This window comes from Aquarana catesbeiana, linkage group LG06 (genome assembly GCF_042186555.1).
Source record: "Aquarana catesbeiana isolate 2022-GZ linkage group LG06, ASM4218655v1, whole genome shotgun sequence".
NCBI classification, from domain to species: domain Eukaryota; kingdom Metazoa; phylum Chordata; class Amphibia; order Anura; family Ranidae; genus Aquarana; species Aquarana catesbeiana.
The window spans coordinates 70,316,727-70,337,415 of record NC_133329.1 but is presented as its reverse complement, the minus strand read 5'-3'; the positions used below and the strand labels follow the sequence as shown (position 1 = coordinate 70,337,415).

The following is a 20,689-nucleotide window of genomic DNA, read 5'->3' as shown; positions in this document are numbered from 1 at the left end:
TTTAAAAAAAAAAAAAAAGAAAACAACCCAAAAATAATTTTGTCAGATGTGACAAATCAAAATATATTGAGGGAATCCCGATAAATAATAAAGAAAGAAGTTTGTGAGAAGTCTGTGTGAATATCAGCAGCAAAACTACTTCATTCTTCGCACATTATAAAGAAGAAGAGAGTGCGCTGTATTAAATAATTTTTTACATTGCACCGTGACGAAAGTGCTGTATCAATTGCGAACGCTAATTTTACCAGACCGAGCTGTCCCGTGTCGGAATTTCTTCTGAGCATGCGTGGCACTTTGTGCGTCGGAACTGGCCACACACGGTCGGAATTGACGCGATCGGATTTTGTTGTCGGAAAATTTTATCTCCTGCTCTCAAACTGTGTGTGTCGGAAAATCCGATGGAAAATGTCCAATGGAGCCCACACACGGTCGGAATGTCCGACAACACGCTCCGATCAGACATTTTCCATCGGAAAATCTGACCGTGTGTACGGGGCATTAGTGTTCTCTGTTGCCGCACCATGCTGAACCCACCTACACTTGGTGCAGTTAGCAGTATATGTCCCTTCTAACAACTGGTGTGGAGGAAGGAGATTACAGTATAAAGGTGAGACATCATTGAGATATCCGGAGTTTCTTAGGTCCCTGATGTTTCCTCTGCCTGTACTTTATGCTGATCCAGGATACAGAGACCTCGACTTGAAGCATGCATGACTAGTAGTGCTAGGATTCTTCGGCTCTGAACTTGGAAGTGCTCAGTTGAACACTTCCTAGTCTACACTATGCAGAGCAGATCGGTGACCTTAGTTTCTTAACCGCTTCCCGACCGGCACACACCGATGTACGTCGGCAGAGCGGCACGGCTGGGCAAATGGGCGTACCTGTACGTCCATTTGAATTTCCCGCCGTGCCATTGCGTGCGCGCCGGCGGCGGCGCGCGCGTGCGCCGGCCGGGAGCTCCGTGAGTCGGGTCGCGGGTCCCGCGGACTCGATCGCCGCGGGGATACCCGCGATCGCCTCACCGAGTGGATGAACAGGGAGATGCCGTTGTAAACAGCATCTCCCTGTTCTGCCTAGTGACAAGTGTCGCTCGATCTCTGCTCCCTGTCATCGGAGCAGAGATCAGTGATGTCACCCACACAGCCCATCCCCCTACAGTTAGTAATCACTCCCTAAGACACACTTAACCCCTCCCCGCCCCCTAGTGGTTAACCCCTTCACTGCCAGTGTCATTTACACAGTAATCCGTGCATTTTTAATCGCACTGATCGCTGTATAAATGACAATGGTCCCAAAAATGTGTCAAAAATGTCCGACATGTCCGCCATAACGTCGCAGTCACAATAAAAATCGCTGATCGTCGCCATTACTAGTAAAAAAAAAATTATTAATAAAAATACCATAAAACTATCCCCTATTTAGTAAACACTATAACGTTTGCGCAAACCAATTAATAAACGCTTATTGCGATTTTTTTTACCAAAAATATGTAGAAGAATACGATCGGCCTAAACTGAAGAAAAAAAATTTTTTTTTTATATATTTTTGGGGGATATTTATTATAGCAAAATGTAAAAAATAATGCGTTTTTTTCAAAATTGTCACTCTTATTTTGTTTATAGCGCAAAAAATAAAAATCGCAGAGGCGATCAAATACCACCAAAAGAAAGCTCTATTTGTGGGAAAAAAAGTACGTCAATTTTGTTTGGGAGCCACGTCGCACGACCGCGCAATTGTCAGTTAAAGCGACGCAGTGCCGAATCGCAAAAAATGCTCTGGTCAGGAAGGGGGTAAATCCTTCCGGGGCTAAAGTGGTTAAAATTATATTTAACCCTTACATTTTTTAAAGCACTTTCAGCAGCTGATGTAATCACTTGTTGAGTATGCAACCTCTTTATTTGTAAAACATTGCCTTTGTTTCAGTTTTAGCTGATGCCCTGACTGCTGGCTAAGGTTTCCTGTTCCAGGGCGGCTCCTTTCTATTGCAGAGTCGTATGAGGTCAACCTTGCATGCAGGTACTAAAGTTGCACATAGCCCCAAAGCCTAGGATGGCAAGGTGCTCCCCTGCTCCCCCCTCCTCCTCTTCCCTTATCCAAGCTAACAGACTGGCTGGAGACTGCACTGTTCACTCTTATTCCCCGTACACATGGTCAGACTTTGTTCGGACATTCCGACAACAAAATCCTAGGATTTTTTCCGACGGATGTTGGCTCAAACTTGTCTTGCATACACACGGTCACACAAAGTTGTCGGAAAATCCAATCGTTCTGAACGCGGTGACGTAAAACACGTACGTCGGGACTATAAACGGGGCAGTGGCCAATAGCTTTCATCTCTTTATTTATTCTGAGCATGCGTGGCACTTTGTCCGTCGGATTTGTGTACACACGATCGGAATTTCCGACAACGGATTTTGTTGTCAGAAAATTTTATATCCTGCTCTCAAACTTTGTGTGTCGGAAAATCCGATGGAAAATGTGTGATGGAGCCTACACACGGTCGGAATTTCCGACAAAAAGGTCCTATCACACATTTTACGTCGAAAAATCAGACCGTGTGTACGGGGCATTACTCTTCCCTGTGAAGTTCAAAGAAGCAGCACTGAGAAAGCAGGAAGAAACAAAGAACACCACTCAGGTGGGTGAATCCAGATAAATGAATGAGTGAAGTGAATTGAAGTACTCCTCTCAAGGGTGCTAGCCACTGCTCGCCCCCGCCATACAAACTGCAAAAAAGAAGAAACGGCTGCACTCCAAGATGATGAATATGAGTCCTTTATTGATCCATCCAAGTGACACACCACAGGAAGAATGACAATCGGGCATCAAGGCAGACATGTTTCACACAGTATCATGTGCTTAATCATGATTAAACAGATGATACTGTGTAAAACATGTCTGCCTTGATTGTCGTTTTTCCTGTGGTGTGTCACTTGGATGGATCAATAAAGGACTCATATTCATCATCTTGGAGTGCAGCCATTTCTTCCTTTCTGAGAAAGCAGGAGCCAGCAACATGGAAAGGTGTACACTGCAAGTGCTGAGCTAAGAACTTTGACAAATAGTTTACTGGTAAATGTTTATTTTATTTTGCTCAATGTGTTAAATGAGAAGTACAGCCAAAGCTCCTTCTGCACTCCTGTGACCCGTTTTCAGCAGACAGCGGGCTGCAATCCGCTGTCTGCTGATGTCACAGAGCCGGTCCAGGCTTGGGCAAGATTGCGACAATGGAGTTGGGATCCGCCCACATGCCTGGATTGGCACCCAGTTCAGCCTTTCAGCGAGCCTCTGAGAGCCTGAGCCGGCCGCTCCTGCCCCCACCACAGCCCGGTGCTCCAGTGAGTGAGGAGGGGGCAGAGCAGAAAGCGTGTGACTGACAGTCACCAACTCTCTGCTCTGGGAGCTGTGAGAACTGAGTGATCTGCGGTGTTAGATCGCTCGGTTCTCAGTCTTAAAGGTTCCGGGGAACAAATGCAGCATCCACCTAGGTAAGTATAATTCTGAAATAAAAAGAAAAGCCATACTTCCCTTTTAAGCTAAAAAAATTGTTCTAATTTAATACTACTTTAAGCTCCACCTGCTCTCCATATTGTTCTAGCACAGTAAATCCCTGGACACCCATTAGGCCCCAACCACCCACTTAAGTCACATTGTGAGTGATCCAGTTATGATAATATATTAATCGAATAAACCTATATAACAGGTGATTAATACTTTGACCTGTGTACCTTGTATGTCCAATCTGATCTCCTTCTCCTCCCTCTTTGGGGTGTACAGTATGGAGCACTTATAGATCCCTCCATCCATTATAGTGATGTTTGATATAGACAGATCAGCGATTCCATCCTCTGCCCGGCCTGTATATGACACACGAGGATCTCTTGTTATCACTTTCGCATTCTGAACACTTAATATTTCTTTTCCCTGAAAGTACCAGGTTATGGCAAGAAATTTCCAATTGATAGGACGGTTACTGACTGTGAATGAGCAGGAAATGTTCACATCTTCCCCCATCATAGCTCGATGAGATGAAGGAGCAGTCAGCTGCAGAGCGTGACCTGTAGACAGAAAAAGATTTTTTATAATTATACACATTCAGTGGACAGAAATTGTCTGAGAGTGGAAGACCAGCCCAAACTTTTCTTTTTTTAGTTTTGGATGACGTAGAGAAGGGTTAGGCCTTTGATTTTGTCTGTGCCCCACTGAAGAGGGTACCCTCCCTCCTTGCTCCACCAACCATCATTCATAGGACAAGAAAATGTGAGTGCTTGCCCCCATCCCCATACAAATTCCCATATACCCCATAAAATAAAGCAGCGTTCTTTCCAAAAGAATGTTCATACAATGCCATACATTCATTTTGTAAAAATAACACAAATATTATTATATTTTTGGTCCAGAAGACCAAAAACTGAACCAAAAAACCTACAGCTAAACCAAAAACCAAAAAGTAATATAGTGTGGCTTCAAGTAAAGCCCGGAAATGCAGCATGCAATGCGTTAAGTGCAGGGCGTGCATGACAGTGGTAGCAGTGTGGGGAAGGGATGGTCTAAAATGGAGCCGAGGGGGAGGGACAGGAAGGGAGGGGTTATATAAAAAGGTTAACCTGTGGGGAGGGGTTAACAGAAAACTGGTGGAAAGTTCTGGGAAGCATGGCTGAAGTGGAGCGTCTCATGGCCCAACTGCGTGCGGAGGCGGCGGTGAGAGGAACGGCTTGGCTACAAGACGGGATCGGTGCGGCCATGGAGCAGGCAGGACAGCAGCCGAGTATGGGTGAGAGGAGCAGCGGCAGGGCGCGGAGATCGAGGCCGCCTGAGCGTTTCTCTCCAGAACGCTCTAGGGCGGCACAAAGGATGGCGGGGAGGAACAGGGAAGAGGTGCGGGGATGTCCACCGGCCAAGAGGAAGACAGCGAGCGGAGGTGACTTCACGGCCTCGGCGGCACCAAGCGGGGAGAGAGCGGGTACGCAGGTCAGGCCTAGCGGAGGAAGACGAGCGGGGAGCGCGAGCCCCGCCCCCAGGATGACGGCGGAGGTTCTCAACACTATTGCGGCCAGGAAGGCTGCAGCTGTCCCCAGGCTTTCTAATTCTGCGGCAGGGGTGAGAGGAAGAAGCGGGCAGCAAGCAGGAGGAGCGGAGGCCTTCAGGGCTGCGGTATCCAACACCGGCCCTGCAAAGGCTGTCCTAGAGTCGGCGGGAGGTTACGCAGCCAGGAGAAAGGAAAGGATGGAGATGGCGGCGGCAGCCAAGGCCACCAGGCCAGGCGGGCTTTCGGAGATGGAAGACGGAGAGACAGTCCCAAGGGAGCTGGAGGAGACGTCCGGATCGGATGAGGAGGCGCCCCCCTTTTCCAGGAGCACGGACGAGAATGAGGTCGGAAGGTCGGCTGACGGGGTACCACCTGTGCAGCCCGGTAAGTCCCAGCAATTGGGGTTGGAAGGGGGGAACAGGGTAAGACAGGAATTAAGTAGGCCTGAGGACAGTGTAAGGGGGGTTGTCTCAGCGGTGGGGGGCTCTGGTTTACTGGGTTTTTTGGAAGGCATTAAGGAATTGGTGCAGAGATTTGAAGCAGGAGAGCGTGCTGCGGGGGGCCCGGCAGCTGCATGGGTCCCACCAGCGGGGGGCGGCGGACATGTTGCAGGGGTGGGGGCGCCTACAGTAGCGGCTGCGGTGGCGGTACCCGTCCTGGAGACCTCGGTTAGTGATGTTCCGCAGGGGAAGGAAAAAGCTGCAGAGACAGTAGAGAGGCAGGATATAACCAGGCTGGCGGATGCGGCACGGTGCGAGGTTTATGTGTGCTACGAAGGACCTTTGGGAGCGCACTTGAAACAGGAGGTACGGGAGAAGTTGTGGAAAGGTGAGTATGTGGAAATATTTTCACTACTACCATTGGAGAAGTTTAATTTGGACAGAGTTAAACCAGACAGCTCCAAGAAGGAGGATGAAGAGAAGAGGAGATATCGGCTGATCCCTAGGACATTTACCAATTGGTTGCAAGCGTTTGCAATTCTGGCTAGTGTGATAGGGGAAAGGCACCCGGAGCAATGTTCGGCATTGTTCTGCTATCAGGATGCGATAGGAGAAGCTTATAGAGTGTATGGCGGCACGGGTTGGCTGAGATACGACGAGCAGTTCAGACAGCGGAGAGCGGTACGTCCAGAGCTGCGTTGGGACCACAAGGACATTAGCCTGTGGATGCGTTTGATGACGACGACGAGGGCCCCGAACCAGTTTTTTCAGGGGGGAGCCGGTGGACCTTCAGCCCCGGGACATTCGGCCGGAAACAAAAAAGGGTTTTGTTGGCAGTACAACACCGGAGCCTGTAAGTTTGGTGCGTCATGTAAGTACAAGCACGAGTGCTCCGGCTGTGGAGGGACGCATCCTGGATCTAGATGCTACAAGCAGGGAAAAGGCAGAACCGGTGACGTTGGGAACAAGAGGGAGGACTCCGGTGAAAGTGGAAAGGATGCGGTCGTTTCTCGGTAAGTATCCTGACAGACAAGCTGCAAGGTTACTGGAGGAGGGTTTCTCGGTGGGTTTTAGGATACCCTGCGAGTTGAAGGTTGTTCCCCAGGTGCCCAAAAATTTACGATCCGCATTGCAACATCCGGAAGTGGTTTCCGCGAAGCTGGCAAAGGAAGTTGCAATGGGGAGAATGGGTGGTCCTTTTCAGGCGGCACCATTGGCAGATTTGGTGGTGTCACCGCTAGGCGTTGTGCCCAAAAAGGAGCACAACAAATTCAGGCTCATTCACCACTTATCCTTCCCGAAAGGGGGATCGGTGAATGATGCCATTGACCAGGAGGCGTGCTCAGTGACTTATACGTCATTTGATGCCGCCGTGGGGTGGGTGCGCCGTTACGGTAAAGGAGCTTTGATGGCCAAGGCGGATGTCGAATCAGCTTTTCGGCTGCTGCCAGTACACCCGGAGAGTTTTAGGTTCCTGGGGTGCCACTGGAAAGGGGAGTTTTATGTGGACAAATGCCTACCGATGGGCTGCTCGATATCGTGTGCGATGTTTGAGCAATTCAGCTCTTTTTTGGAATGGGTAGTGAGGGACGGGTCCGGAGTGAATTCTATAATTCACTACCTGGATGATTTCTTATGCATAGGTCCGGCTTCTTCTAGAATCTGCGCGGTGTTATTGGCGACATTACAGCATGTCGCTGACAGATTCGGCATTCCGTTGGCTGCTGGAAAGACGGAGGGACCTTGCACGGTCATCACGTTCCTAGGCATTGTACTGGATTCAGAGGCCATGGAATGCAGGTTGCCGGAAGACAAATTGGGAGATTTGAAAAAAGAGATTGCAGGGCTAATAGGTTTGAGGAAGGTACAACTGAGAACGCTTCAATCGGTTTTGGGCAAGCTGAATTTTGCTTGCCGCATACTGCCGATGGGTAGAGTGTTCAGCCGCCGGCTGGCGGCTAGCACGAGTGGTATACAATCACCAAGGCATTTTGTGCGTTTAGTCAAATCGCACAGGGAGGATTTACAGGTATGGCATACCTTTTTGGAATCCTTCAATGGAAGGGCGATGTGGATGTCAGGACCGGTCAGTAATTTCGACCTGGAACTCTTCACGGATGCGGCAGGGTCTACAGGTTTTGGGGCGTTTTTTCAAGGTCGGTGGAGTGCAGGTCCTTGGCCTCAGTCGTGGATAGATGAGGGTTTCGTACAAAACTTGGTTTTACTGGAACTGTTTCCAGTAGTGTTGGCGGTGGAACTGTGGGGCGCATCTTTCAGGGATCTGAAGGTGCGTTTTCACGGGGACAATTTAGGGGTGGTGCAAGTGATAAACAGGGTGACAGCATCGTCCCCGCCAGTGATCAAGTTGTTGCAGCATTTAGTATTAAGATGTTTGCAATTGAACGTCTATATTCATGCAGTTCACTTACCAGGGGTGGAGAATATGGTAGCTGATGCGTTATCTCGCTTCCAGTGGGACAGGTTCCGACAGTTGGCGCCGGAAGCGGAGCAACAGGGGGTGCCTTGTCCCGAGTGGATGTGGGAAATACCTTTGGTGTCATCGCGGGATGGATTCAGCAGTCGGTAAGTGGGGCCACGTGGGCGGCGTACTCCAAGGTATGGATGGAGTGGATGGGTTTTGTACAAGGAATTGGCGAGGAGCCGTCCGGGAGGTCTTTGCACTTGTTGTTGCTATACTACGTGGCAAGGAAAATGGAGGAGGGTGCGTCGGTAGCTGTTTTGAATACGCAATTAGCGGGGTTGGCTTTTCTTTTTAAGTTACAGGGTCAGCAGGATGTCACGAAAGATTTTTGGGTGCGCCAAGCGCTAAAGGGGTATAGGAAGCGGGGAATCAAGCGTGATTCCAGAAGGCCGGTGACTTTTGAGGTCTTAGGTAGTATTATAGAAAAGTTGGGGGAGGTATGCTCTTCCGAGTATGAAATCACATTGTTCAAGGTGGCGTTTGTACTGGCATTTTTTGGAGCATTCAGGATAAGCGAGCTGGTTAGCCCGGCAAAAACAGTTCCAGGAGGATTGGGATGGCAGGAAGTTCAGCTGGAGCGGGCAGGTTTAACGTTGGTTATAAACAGGTCAAAAACGGATCAAGCAGGGAGAGGCAGGGTAGTGAGAGTTTACCCCATTCAGGGATCCTGCCTGTGCACGGTGGGCGTGGTCGAGAAATTCTTGCAAGTTCGCCCAGCGTTACAAGGCCCCTTTTTAATGCACTTGGATGGGAGTTTTTTATCTAGGTTTCAGTTCATAACAGTTTTTAGGAGATGCCTGCGGAGTGTGGGTTTACGGGACAAGGATTTCGCGTCTCACTCCTTTCGGATAGGAGCGGCTACTGAAGCAGTCAGGAATGGGCTAGGTGTAGAGGAGGTGAAACGAATTGGAAGGTGGGAATCGAAGAGGTTCCAGTCCTACGTAAGACCACATCTAGTGGTGGGGTCGGGGGTATGCTAGGGGAGTAGTACAGTGATTGTTTAGTTAACACCGGTTCGTCTTTGAGGAGAGTTTTGAGGGAAGTTTTCTTCTAATTACAGGATCATCGCCTGGCATGGTCTGGATTATGGGCCATTCATATGTGTGTTGGGGGGCTAGAAGGGGGGATGCTCGTTGGGAGGGCAGACAGTTAGGTTTTGACAAAAGGGAGGTTTATATTAAGTGGTTGGGGATACCGGGAATGTTGTGGGGTAGATTGCTTCCTGAAGTACAGAAGTATGCCCTGAGGGAAGGACCACCTGACGTGCTAGTTTTACACGTTGGCGGTAATGACCTAGGTATCAGATCCATGGTAGACATCACGCGGGATATTAAGGGTGATTTGTGGCACTTGATAGAATTATTCCCCAAGACTATTTTTATATGGTCAGATATGGTGGCTAGGACATCTTGGAGAATGGCCAGGTCGGTGGAAGGTGTAAATCGGGCCAGAAAAAAGATTAATAGGGAGGTGAGCAAATTCATGGTACGCAATGGAGCCTTAGCTATTAGACATCCTGAATTAGAATTCGAAACGTGGAGGTATCTGAGACCTGATGGGGTCCACCTTAATGATGTGGGGATAGACTTGTGGAATTTAGGATTACAGGAGGGAATACAGCGAGCTATTCGGGTGTGGAGGGGCATCCAAGAGTAAGGTGTTACTCGTGGGATGCGGTGGCGGGCGTTGGTCTGTGCAAGAGAAGGAAGATGGATAAGTAAGTGGGGGATCTAACGTTGGTATGGATCCGGAGGTTTTTTGGTTCCCGGTTAACGGAGGTTAGCCGGGAAGTGTTAATGGGGCACTGCGGGAATTGTTAGTCTCTGAGCCAGCTTGTCGGCTTGAGGCCTAGTTGAGATATTTTGAGAAGTACCGCAGTGCTACATGGGTGATGACCATCAAATGAGTTTAAGTGATAGCGCAGACCAACGCTCTTTAGTTCAAAGTTATTTCATGGAATAACAGATGTTTTCTTGTTTATTGTTTGATAACAGAGTTTTATAAGAGATTTATAATATATATTGTTTAAATAAAGTAGGCTGCTACGGCCTTTTACCCCAAGGTTCGGTGTGGTCTGTTTTATTGGGAGTAGAGAAGTAAGAGGGGTGTTGATAAGGGTGGACAACATCTGTTATCCAACAGTCAAGTAAAGCCCGGAAATGCAGCATGCAATGCGTTAAGTGCAGGGCGTGCATGACAGTGGTAGCAGTGTGGGGAAGGGATGGTCTAAAATGGAGCCGAGGGGGAGGGACAGGAAGGGAGGGGTTATATAAAAAGGTTAACCTGTGGGGAGGGGTTAACAGAAAACTGGTGGAAAGTTCCCGCCCACCCCCCCCCTTTTTTGTTTGGCTAGGTTAATGGTAGGTTTGGGGAAGTTCGTTTGTTTTGTTTTGTTTTTTTTTTTGTTTTTTTTTTTTTTTTTGGTGTGTTTTTTCACAGGTGCTGAAGGATGAATCGTCGTGGCAGTGGCGGGCGTTGGTCTGTGCAAGAGAAGGAAGATGGATAAGTAAGTGGGGGATCTAACGTTGGTATGGATCCGGAGGTTTTTTGGTTCCCGGTTAACGGAGGTTAGCCGGGAAGTGTTAATGGGGCACTGCGGGAATTGTTAGTCTCTGAGCCAGCTTGTCGGCTTGAGGCCTAGTTGAGATATTTTGAGAAGTACCGCAGTGCTACATGGGTGATGACCATCAAATGAGTTTAAGTGATAGCGCAGACCAACGCTCTTTAGTTCAAAGTTATTTCATGGAATAACAGATGTTTTCTTGTTTATTGTTTGATAACAGAGTTTTATAAGAGATTTATAATATATATTGTTTAAATAAAGTAGGCTGCTACGGCCTTTTACCCCAAGGTTCGGTGTGGTCTGTTTTATTGGGAGTAGAGAAGTAAGAGGGGTGTTGATAAGGGTGGACAACATCTGTTATCCAACAGTCATGGGATACTCTTCATATTGTATCTATGAAGGGAGCCATGGTTGTCAGTCTAGACTGTCCTCCTGATTTTGGACTACTTAACCCCTTCTCCTCCTCTCTCTTTTTTTGGTAGTTGGATATCATATTTTGATATGTCGGTCCAGTGCACCGGAAGTTACAAGGACATGGTATTTCTGGCAAGAACTGATTTTCTGTAATTGCAAAAAATGTCCTTGGCTTGAAATCAAAATACAAATGCCTCCACCACACCTAAAAATTGGTAAGCTGCTATATGTTAAATTTTTGTTTTTGGATTTAGATTTCCTTCAAAGAGCAATTCCCGGGGTATGTGTATTTTTACATTGTTACATTGGACCAGCTTTGACAATGTAACTATGTCTATACCATACCTAGCTGATGCCCCTGGAAGCTGCAAATCTCTGTATACACCACTACTCCAGTTTTCTCTCTTAGCTTCTGGGTCTCATGCCGAGGTGCTAACCTGCTGAATTTTGATTGAATACAGGAGGTTGGATGCTCAGCAAGGGCACCATTTAGCCGATTCCCGACCGTCGCACACCGATGTACGTCGGCAGAATGGCACGGCTGGGCAAATGGGCGTACCTGTACGTCCATTTGAATTCCCTGCCGTGCCATTGCGTGCGCGCCGCCGGCGGCGCGCGTGTGCGCCGGCCGGGAGCTCCGTGAGTCGGGTCGCGGGTCCCGCGGACTCGATCGCCGCGGGGATACCCGCGATCGCCTCACGGAGCGGATGAACGGGGAGATGCCATTGTAAACAGCATCTCCCCGTTCTGCCTAGTGACAAGTGTCACTCGATCTCTGCTCCCTGTCATCGGAGCAGAGATCAGTGACGTCACCCACACAGCCCATCCCCCTACAGTTAGTAATCACTCCCTAGGACACACTTAACCCCTCCCCGCCCCCTAGTGGTTAACCCCTTCACTGCCAGTGCCATTTACACAGTAATCAGTGCATTTTTAATTGCACTGATCGCTGTATAAATGACAATGGTCCCAAAAATGTGTCAAAAATGTCTGACATGTCCGCCATAACGTCGCAGTCACAATAAAAATCGCTGATCGCCGCCATTACTAGTAAAAAAAAAATTATTAATAAAAATGCCATAAAACTATCCCCTATTTAGTAAACGCTATAACGTTTGCGCAAACCAATTATTAAACGCTTATTGCGATTTTTTTTTACCAAAAATATGTAGAAGAATACATATCGGCCTAAACTGAGGAAAAAAAATGTTTTTTTATATATTTTTGGGGGATATTTATTATAGCAAAATGTGAAAAATAATGCGTTTTTTTCAAAATTGTCGCTCTTATTTTGTTTATAGCGCAAAAAATAAAAATCGCAGAGGTGATCAAATACCACCAAAAGAAAGCTCTATTTGTGGGAAAAAAAGGACGTCAATTTTGTTTGGGAGCCACGTCGCACGACCGCGCAATTGTCAGTTAAAGCGACGCAGTGCCGAATCGCAAAAAGTGCTCTGGTCAGGAAGGGGGTAAATCCTTCCGGGGCTGAAGTGGTTAGAGAATGCTTTGCATTTTCTAAATGAATGCAAAGCATCCTCTGATTGAATGAATGAGGTGGAGAATGTGATGTCACAACCCTGCCCTCCACTTCATCAGTCAGAAATAGCTTTGCTTTCATTGAGAAAATACAAATTAATTTCTGAATGGCACCTGTTCTGTGTTCACAATGCAGCAAGGCCAGCTGTTTAGCATGGGACCCAGAGTCTAGTGTAGATTTTTGGACTAGTGGTGTCTATACATTAATTTCCAAAAGATGTTGAAAAGAAGGTGCTTTACGTTGGTTATAAAGAGTACAATTGGAACTAAACTATGTATACAAAAGATACGCTGCGCTAAGGTGAAAATATCAATCTGGAGATTATTATTGCATATGAGGTATACTGAAAATACTGCATAAGCGGCTTATCCAGCCACAGCAAGGCACAAAGGATATATACTGTAGATAGATAGATAGATAGATAGATAGATAGATAGATAGATAGATAGATAGATAGATAGATAGATAGATAGATAGATAGATAGATAGATCTCTAACAAGTGATTTTAAAGTGCAATGTGTAAATAATATACTAGATGTATACCATTAGAATGAGAGTAGCGATTACTGAACTACTACGTGGGTGTGTGTGTGTATATATATATATATATATATAAATGGATGAAAAAATCATTTATATAGTCTGAAATTTACCGTGTAAAAAAAAAAAAAAATATATATATATATATATATATATAAATAAATATATCACAGTGATAAGTGCAAAATACAACAAAGTGCCACACAATGAGTGTGAATATCAAATCCAAGATGTGGTACGTGATTATTAAAGTCCAATATATGAAAGAAATGCACATAAAGTTCATAAAAAATCCAACGTGCGTGCAATAATCTTAGTGCTTAGTGCTCAGAATTCCATGCTCAAGTGCCATCCAGTGACCCCCCGGGGACAGCCACTCACCTCAGAGCGTGCGACTCAGCTGTGAGACTGAGTCTAAACACGCTTATGAACCATTCCACGGCTCAGTGATTGAATCCAGATACACAGTTTTCAGCAGCAACTCCACAGTTAGGAATAAAGGAAAATAAAAACTGGATAGTGTGATATCGTTTATAAATATTTATTGGGATAAAAGCTCCCTACATTAGGGTACTCACATTTGCAAGGTGCGTGAGTGCACCAATCTGATAACAGCCTCCAAAGTTTGCCTCAAAGTTTGCCTGTCAGGAAGGATAAGCTGTGCATCGCATCTCAGTGGAGTGAAAGGCTCCGTGCTCCGTCCTGGCCCTTCTCCGTCCTGCCAAACGTCTAATCACCAGTATTGTCTGTGCTGTCCCTGCAGTTGACCTTTCCCCATTATCGACCTACCATGACTTGTTCTGCACTGTGCCTCTATGTTAAGGTGGTCATCTTGAAAGAGGCATGGCTTTGCTTCCTCATGTCTTACAGTACGTAGCACAGTCTCTGGTTTCTCTCATTGCAAATCTCCTGAGACTAGCAGTCAGAGACAGCAGTGGCTTGGATCTCAAACTGTATATATACAGATATGGGGTTGTAGGCACAAGAGTGAGTAGGCACTCTCACACTCCAGGAAGTACATTGCTATTTTCAGGAGGAATTCCAGACAAAAGGCAGTTTTTTCAGGTACTGCTTAGGCACAATTAACATTTCTAAATGTTTTGTATAACAAAGCACATCTTCACTTTTTGAGTTCAGGTCCATTTCAAGGCTCTGTGCTTAACAATGCAGGTGCAATGGTGCACGCACATTTTTGTGTGTAGCGTTTAGGACAGTCTGTTCATTTCAGTGGGCTTCGCTATGTGGGAATTTCACAAAAAAAGAAGTACAGATGTCCATTCTATAAACTTTTGTTACCGTGTTTAATTTTTGTTACCTGTGTTTCGGCACAGTATGTTGGGGTGCCATTAGAAATTAATTGCACCACTGCATGTCTAAAAATGTAATGTTGGTTTTCTGAATGTTGTGAGAACCTGTTCTTGCTCCACAAAATGCTTCCTTAAAGCGGTAGTAAAGTGCTACTACTGCTGCTGTCCCCCTGTAAGACAAATATATAATGTGCTAGTATGTACCACATACTAGCACAATATTTGAGACTTACCTTAAAACGAAGCCCTCCAGTACCGCTGACAGGGCTTCCATCTTCACCCAGTCTTCCTTCAGGGTTCATGGCCTCCAGCTACATGAGTGACCGGGGCCATAATGAAGTCACTCCTACGCATGCACCCGGGAGCCCTAATTTGCGGCATCAGCTCTGAAGGTCCAGCATGAAGGTAAGCATCGCATACTATCACATTATGAAATACTTACATTAGAACAAAGCCCTCCAGTGGTGCGCTTTCACCGCTGACAGGTCTTCCATCTTCACCCGTCTTCCTTCCAGGCTCGTGGACTCCGGGAGCCCTCATTTATGGCATGAGCTCTGAAGGTCCAGCACGATATGCCGGGATTTCAGAGCACATATGCGGGTGACATCACCGGCTGCATGCAGTGTGAATATCTCCTAAACAGTGTAAGTTTAGGAGATATTCACTGTACACTGGACCTACAGGTAAGCCCTATTATAGGCTTTCCTGTACTTACAAGTCAAAAACTAAGTTTACTACCACTTTTATTACACTCATTATATAACTTTTTTAACTGAAAGAAAAAAAGACAATTAACCGCTTCCGGACCAGCCACCGCAGTTAAACTGCGGCACGTTGGCTCCTCCATGTAACTATAGGTTGGCTCGCGGGGTCCGGATAGCAGGCGCGCGCCCGCTGCACAGCGGGAGTACTGATGCTCATGGCCGACGGTCGCGATGACCGCCGGCCACTAGCGATCATGAGCAAGAGAGACAGAACAGGGATGAGTGTGTGTAAACACACACTTCCCTGTTCTGTTCTGACAGGAGTGACAGATCGTGTGTTCCTATTAGCTAGGAACCACGATCCGTCACTTCCTCCAGTCAGTCCCCTCCCCCCCTTCAGTTAGAATCACCTCCCAGGGAACACAGTTAACCCCTTCACCGCCCCCTAGTGTTAACCCCTTCACTGCCAGTGACATTTTTACAGTAATCAATGCATTTTTAATTGCACTGATCGCTGTTATAATGCCAATGGTTCCAAAATTGTCCGATGTGTCCGCCATAATGTTGCAGTCATGATAAAAAAACACAGATCGCCGCCATTACTAATAAAAAAAAATATAATAAAAATGCTATAAATCTACCCCCTATTTTGTAGACACTATAAATTTTGCGCAAACCAATCAATATACGTTTATTGCGATTTTATTTTTACCAAAAATATGTAGAAGAATACATATCGGCCCAAACTGAGGAGAAAAAAATGTTTTTTTTATATATTTTTGAGGGATATTTATTATAGCAAAAAGTAAAAAATAATGCGTTTTTTTTCAAAATTGTTGCTATTCTTTTGTTTATAGCGCAAAAAATAAAAACTGCAGAGGTGATCAAATACCACCAAAAGAAAGCTCTATTTGTGGGGAAAAAAGGACGTCAATTTTGTTTGGGTACAACGTCGCACGGCCGCGCAATTGTCAGTTAAAGCGACGCAGTGCCCAATCGCAAAAAGTGCTCTGGTCAGGAAGGGGGTAAATTCTTCCAGGGCTGAAGTGGTTAAAAAAGTAAAATAAAAAAAGCATGCCAAAACATGCAAACACGCAAAAGAAAAAAATAAACACAAAATAAACACAAATACAAACACAAATACAAACAACACTAACATAGCGAAATCTACCCTCAGTACATACAAAAACACCCTTTTAAATAAATCACACCCTTTGAAATAAAATCAAGTACATTTTGAATAAATTGGTCAAGATGCGAAATTGACATTTTCTACTTTGGTGACATTTTGCTTTTGTAAAATAGGTAATTGTCCAGCAAATTCAAATACACTCATCCCTCGCAGCATCACCTCACTGACTATTATGTTATTGCATAAAATATAAATATCATTCTCTTATATTACAATCATTTGTACAACCATAGTCTTATCCTGATGATGATTTTTATGACATGAAATACATTTAAATTAGAGTTAATAAAAATCCTTTGTCAGCCTTCTATGTTGTGATGTGTTGCCTCTTGCTGAGTGTATTATAGAAAGGGAGTTAACGGAAGTAACCTCCTCCCTTATCTTTTCTCTTCCCAGCTCTAGCACTGAAAGAAACGCTTTAGCAGCAAAGAAAACGATATTCTCAGATTTTCCATTGCGTCTACTCATTCCGTCATCTCCTGTTTGTCTTTATATCGTCAAATAATCTCAATATTTTTAAGATAATTACCTTTTTGTTGTAGGAAAAGAAGGAGCAGAAATGATACAAACATTGTCTCTTCCTGCAATCCCTGGAAACACAAACTTTCACTTTCATTTTTCCTTTTTTTTGTCCTCTTCTTTTCCCGTAAGGAAGCTTAAAGCAAAAACCACCATACAGAAAACACCCCACCCCCACCTCCCCACTCAAAGAAAAGAGAATTTTATGGAGGTTTCACACTACCCTGCTGCGGTTTGGCCGCAGAGCAGTGTACCTGCAGTTTTCGTGCGGGTCGCTAGGAAAACCAATAGACTTCTATTAGATCAGGCATTTTTGGTGCATTCTCTAAAAGCGCACCGAAAGTCCTGCATGCTGTATCTTTGGTACACTTTCAGAAAACTCACCAAAAATACCCGATCTAATAGAAGTCTACTGGAAAGTGAAAAAGGTGCAGGTAACCCGCATGAAAATCGCACGAACACTATGCTACACCCGTCCTGTGGCCAATCCACAGAGGGACAGTGTGAAATCACCCTTAGACGTGGCTCCCAACTGTCCCTCTTGTGGGGGGGAATTGTCCTTCTTTTGATACCAGATCCCTCTGTCCCTCGTACAGCCTCAGTTGTCCCTCTTTTCAGTCTGATGGGTACATCTCTAGACAAAATGCATTTTACTACCATATGTGTTACACTGCACTAAACTTTTTGTCCGACCTCTATATTAATGCCATTTGTTACTTTGAAAGCCCAAAATAAAGGAGCAACTGAGATAAAAAAACAAACAACTTGTGTGGCTTCACCAATAATTTTATGCATACTAGACCATAGGCGTGTGCAGGGGGTGTGCCAGGTATGCCTGGGCACACCCTAATCACTGTGGGTGGTGCCGACTGCCCCTATTGCTCAGGCTTCCCAAAATGTTGCCCCCCCCCCCGCAGTGCTGCAAACTTCAGGATGGAGAGTGGAGGAAAGGGCTAGTTAATATATAATTTACTGGCCCCTTTCTTTTCTAAATGAACACACTCACTCACTTTGTTCATTCATAACTGAAGCATAGTAAACTGTGTCTGTAATGCTTCTGTTTGTGAATGAACAGAAAACCGCTCAGCACAGAGCACTTCCAATTCATTACTTGTCCAGTGCAGCTGAGGCTGCAGAGAAAGCCATGTGTGTTTGAGCTTTGGGGTGCACATACCTATGCATACCTCCCTACGTTCCCCGATTTCGAGGGACTGTCCTTGATTTGGAACAATGTCCCTCTGTTCCTCATTCCTCCTCATTTGTCCCTCTTTTTGGTCTGATCCATTTAATTGTATATAAAATGCACTTTTTATCTTTCAAAAAGTGTTTTCCAGTGCTAAACCTTTCATCCAAATTCTAAATTGCTGCATTTGTAACTTTTAAAAGCCATCATAAAGGAATAGTAGTGGTAAAAAAAAAAGCTCTTGTGGATTTAATTACCCTTTTTTTTGGTTAATTCTCCTTTAAGAGGGTGTGGCAGGGGGCGTGTCCTATACCTACATTTGCTAGTAGGAGTCCCTCATTCCCATCTCAAAATGGTGGGAGGTGTGCCTATGTACTATACCTTTGTGATCCGTGTAACTGAGCCTGTGGCAGGAACCTGTCCTTTGCCTACATACTATGTGCTAAAAGAAAGGTGTCCTTCTTTATCATTTCAGAAAGTTGGAAGGAAAGTTTTAGGGCGTATTTATCAAGAGTTGAAATCTAAATGTTCTATCTGTTTTTAACAAAATCTCGGTGGCACCCAGCATTGTCATCTGTGATCCTATATTCTGACATTAGAAGATGAGAAAGAAGGTCAACCCAGAAAGGAGAAGCTGCAGCAAAAGTTGGGTGTGGTTAAATTGCACTGATGTTGGGAGTGGCCTAAAGAAACGGTTAAATGTAGTGTAAGGCCCCTTTCACATGGGCTGTCCGATCAGATCCGCCTGCCAGTTCAGATCTGACCCTGCATTGTCCTCTAAGGAGCAGCGGACACATGTCTACTGACACCCGCCACCATCCGATCCGATCCTGTCCACCAAAAGCAGATGGATGGTGGTTCTATTTTCTATCTGTCCAGCAGATCGGATGGCATCGGATAGAAATGGACAGTCGGTCCGTTTCCATCGAATTGCCCCAAAAAGGAGAGCGGGACTGTGTCCGTGTCTGCTCTGCATAGCGGAGCAGACACAGACCTGTCAACTGCCTGCTCAGTAAAGATCAGTGGAGAGATCCCCACTGAGCAAGTGGATTCAGCTTAGCGGAGGCGCCCATGTGAAAGGGGCCTAAGCAGGGCTGGTGCAAGGATTTTTGACATCCTAGGCCAGTGATGGCGAACCTTGGCACCCCAGGTGTTTTGGAATTACATTTCCCATGATGCTCAACTACACTGCAGAGCGCATGAGCATCATGGGAAATGTAGTTCCAAAACATCTGGGGTGCCAAGGTTCACCATCACTGCCCTAGGCGAAACCTCATTTTGCCGCCCCCCGGCTCCACCCCTGTCTCCACCCCCTTTGCCTGCCCATGTATAACCCACCTTTTTAATGAATCGCCCAGCCTCACCCATCAATGCAGCCTACCCACCCCCATCAATGAATGTTTGCTTGCTTCCATTCATTTGGGAGTCGAGGACACAGACACAGTCCTCTGCCAATGCTGTGCCTCTGGAACTATGTGCGAACGGAGTGGCGGCTGCCTGCTGATGCTGAGACTTATGCCGCGTACACACGGTCGGACTTTTCGGCTACAAAAGTCCGACAGCCCATCTGACAGACTTTCGACTGACTTTTGGCAGACTTGCGGCAGACTTTCTAACGAACGGACTTAACTACTTATGATCACACCAAAGTCCGACGGATTCGTATGTGATGACGTACACCGGACTAAAATAAGGAAGTTGATAGCCAGTAGCCAATAGCTGCCCTAGCGTCGGTTTTTGTCCGTCGGACTAGCATACAGACGAGCAGATTTCTGGGTCCGGCGGAGTTACGACGTAAAGATTTGAAGCAAGTTCCAAATCTAAAGTCCGTCAGATTTGCGACTGGAAAAGTCAGCTAAAGGTCCGGTGGAGCCCACACACGATCGGATTGTCCGTCGGACCAGTCCGGTCGAATAGTTCGACCGTGTGTACGCGGCATTAGTTGCTTGCTTCAGAGGGAAGAGAGTAGGACAACCAGTGGCCGGGCGCCCTAGGCGGTTGCCTAGTTTGCCTACTGGTAGCACCGGCCCTGGGCCTAAGGCATGTAAGCATACATGATGTAGTCCTTGTACCCACAAAATACTCCTTAAAGGGTAAGTTCACCTTTACAGAAAATCTGTAAGGTGAACTTACACTGGACCCCTTCCCCATCGCATATACAGAAGTCCCGCTATCACCCGCTGTGACACATTCGGTCGCAGCGTCACTAGTCCAGGGATTCGAAATCCCTGCGGCTTAATCTCCTAAACGTACCTCGTAAAGGTACGTATAGAAGACATTCTAATTGGTCACATGGATGGCGCCGACCAATCAGAACCCACCTAGCCCATCCTGTCAGAGCTGGAGAAGAGGATAGAACGCCGCTGGATTTCAAATCCCCAGACCGGTAAAGCGGTGACCTGATGTCTCACAGCGGGTGATCGCTGCACTCAGGTACAGTGAGACTGGGGGAAGATGTTTAAGAGGGTCCAATGTTATGCCGCGTACACACGACCGGACTTTTCGACGGACTTTACGACGGACTTTTCGAATGAACGGACTTGCCTACACACGATCAACCAACGTCCGACGGATTCGTATGTGATGACGTACGAAGGGACTAAAACAAGGAAGTTCATAGCCAGTAGCCAATAGCTGCCCTAGTGTCTGTGTTTGTCAGTCGGACTAGCATACAGACGAGCAGACTTTTCTACCGGACTCGAGTCCGTCAAAAAGATTTGAAACATGTTTCATTTCTAGGTCCGTCAAACTTTTGGGGATAAAAAGTCAGCTGGAGCC

At 46.2% G+C, this 20,689-nt stretch overlaps 1 protein-coding gene across 1 annotated transcript in view; it reads right to left on the bottom strand.

The window, feature by feature from the left end:
* Positions 1 to 16,803, bottom strand: part of LOC141147981 (uncharacterized) — a 181,948-nt gene extending 165,145 nt beyond the window's left edge. The window contains exons 1-2 of the mRNA XM_073635137.1: positions 16,739 to 16,803; positions 3,729 to 4,058 (exon numbers count right to left, since the gene is read on the bottom strand). Of these exons, the coding sequence (XP_073491238.1) occupies positions 3,729 to 4,058; positions 16,739 to 16,781 (373 nt within the window). The 5' untranslated portion in view covers positions 16,782 to 16,803. The remainder of the gene's footprint in view (positions 1 to 3,728; positions 4,059 to 16,738) is intronic.
* Between the last annotated feature and the right edge of the window lie 3,886 nt (positions 16,804 to 20,689).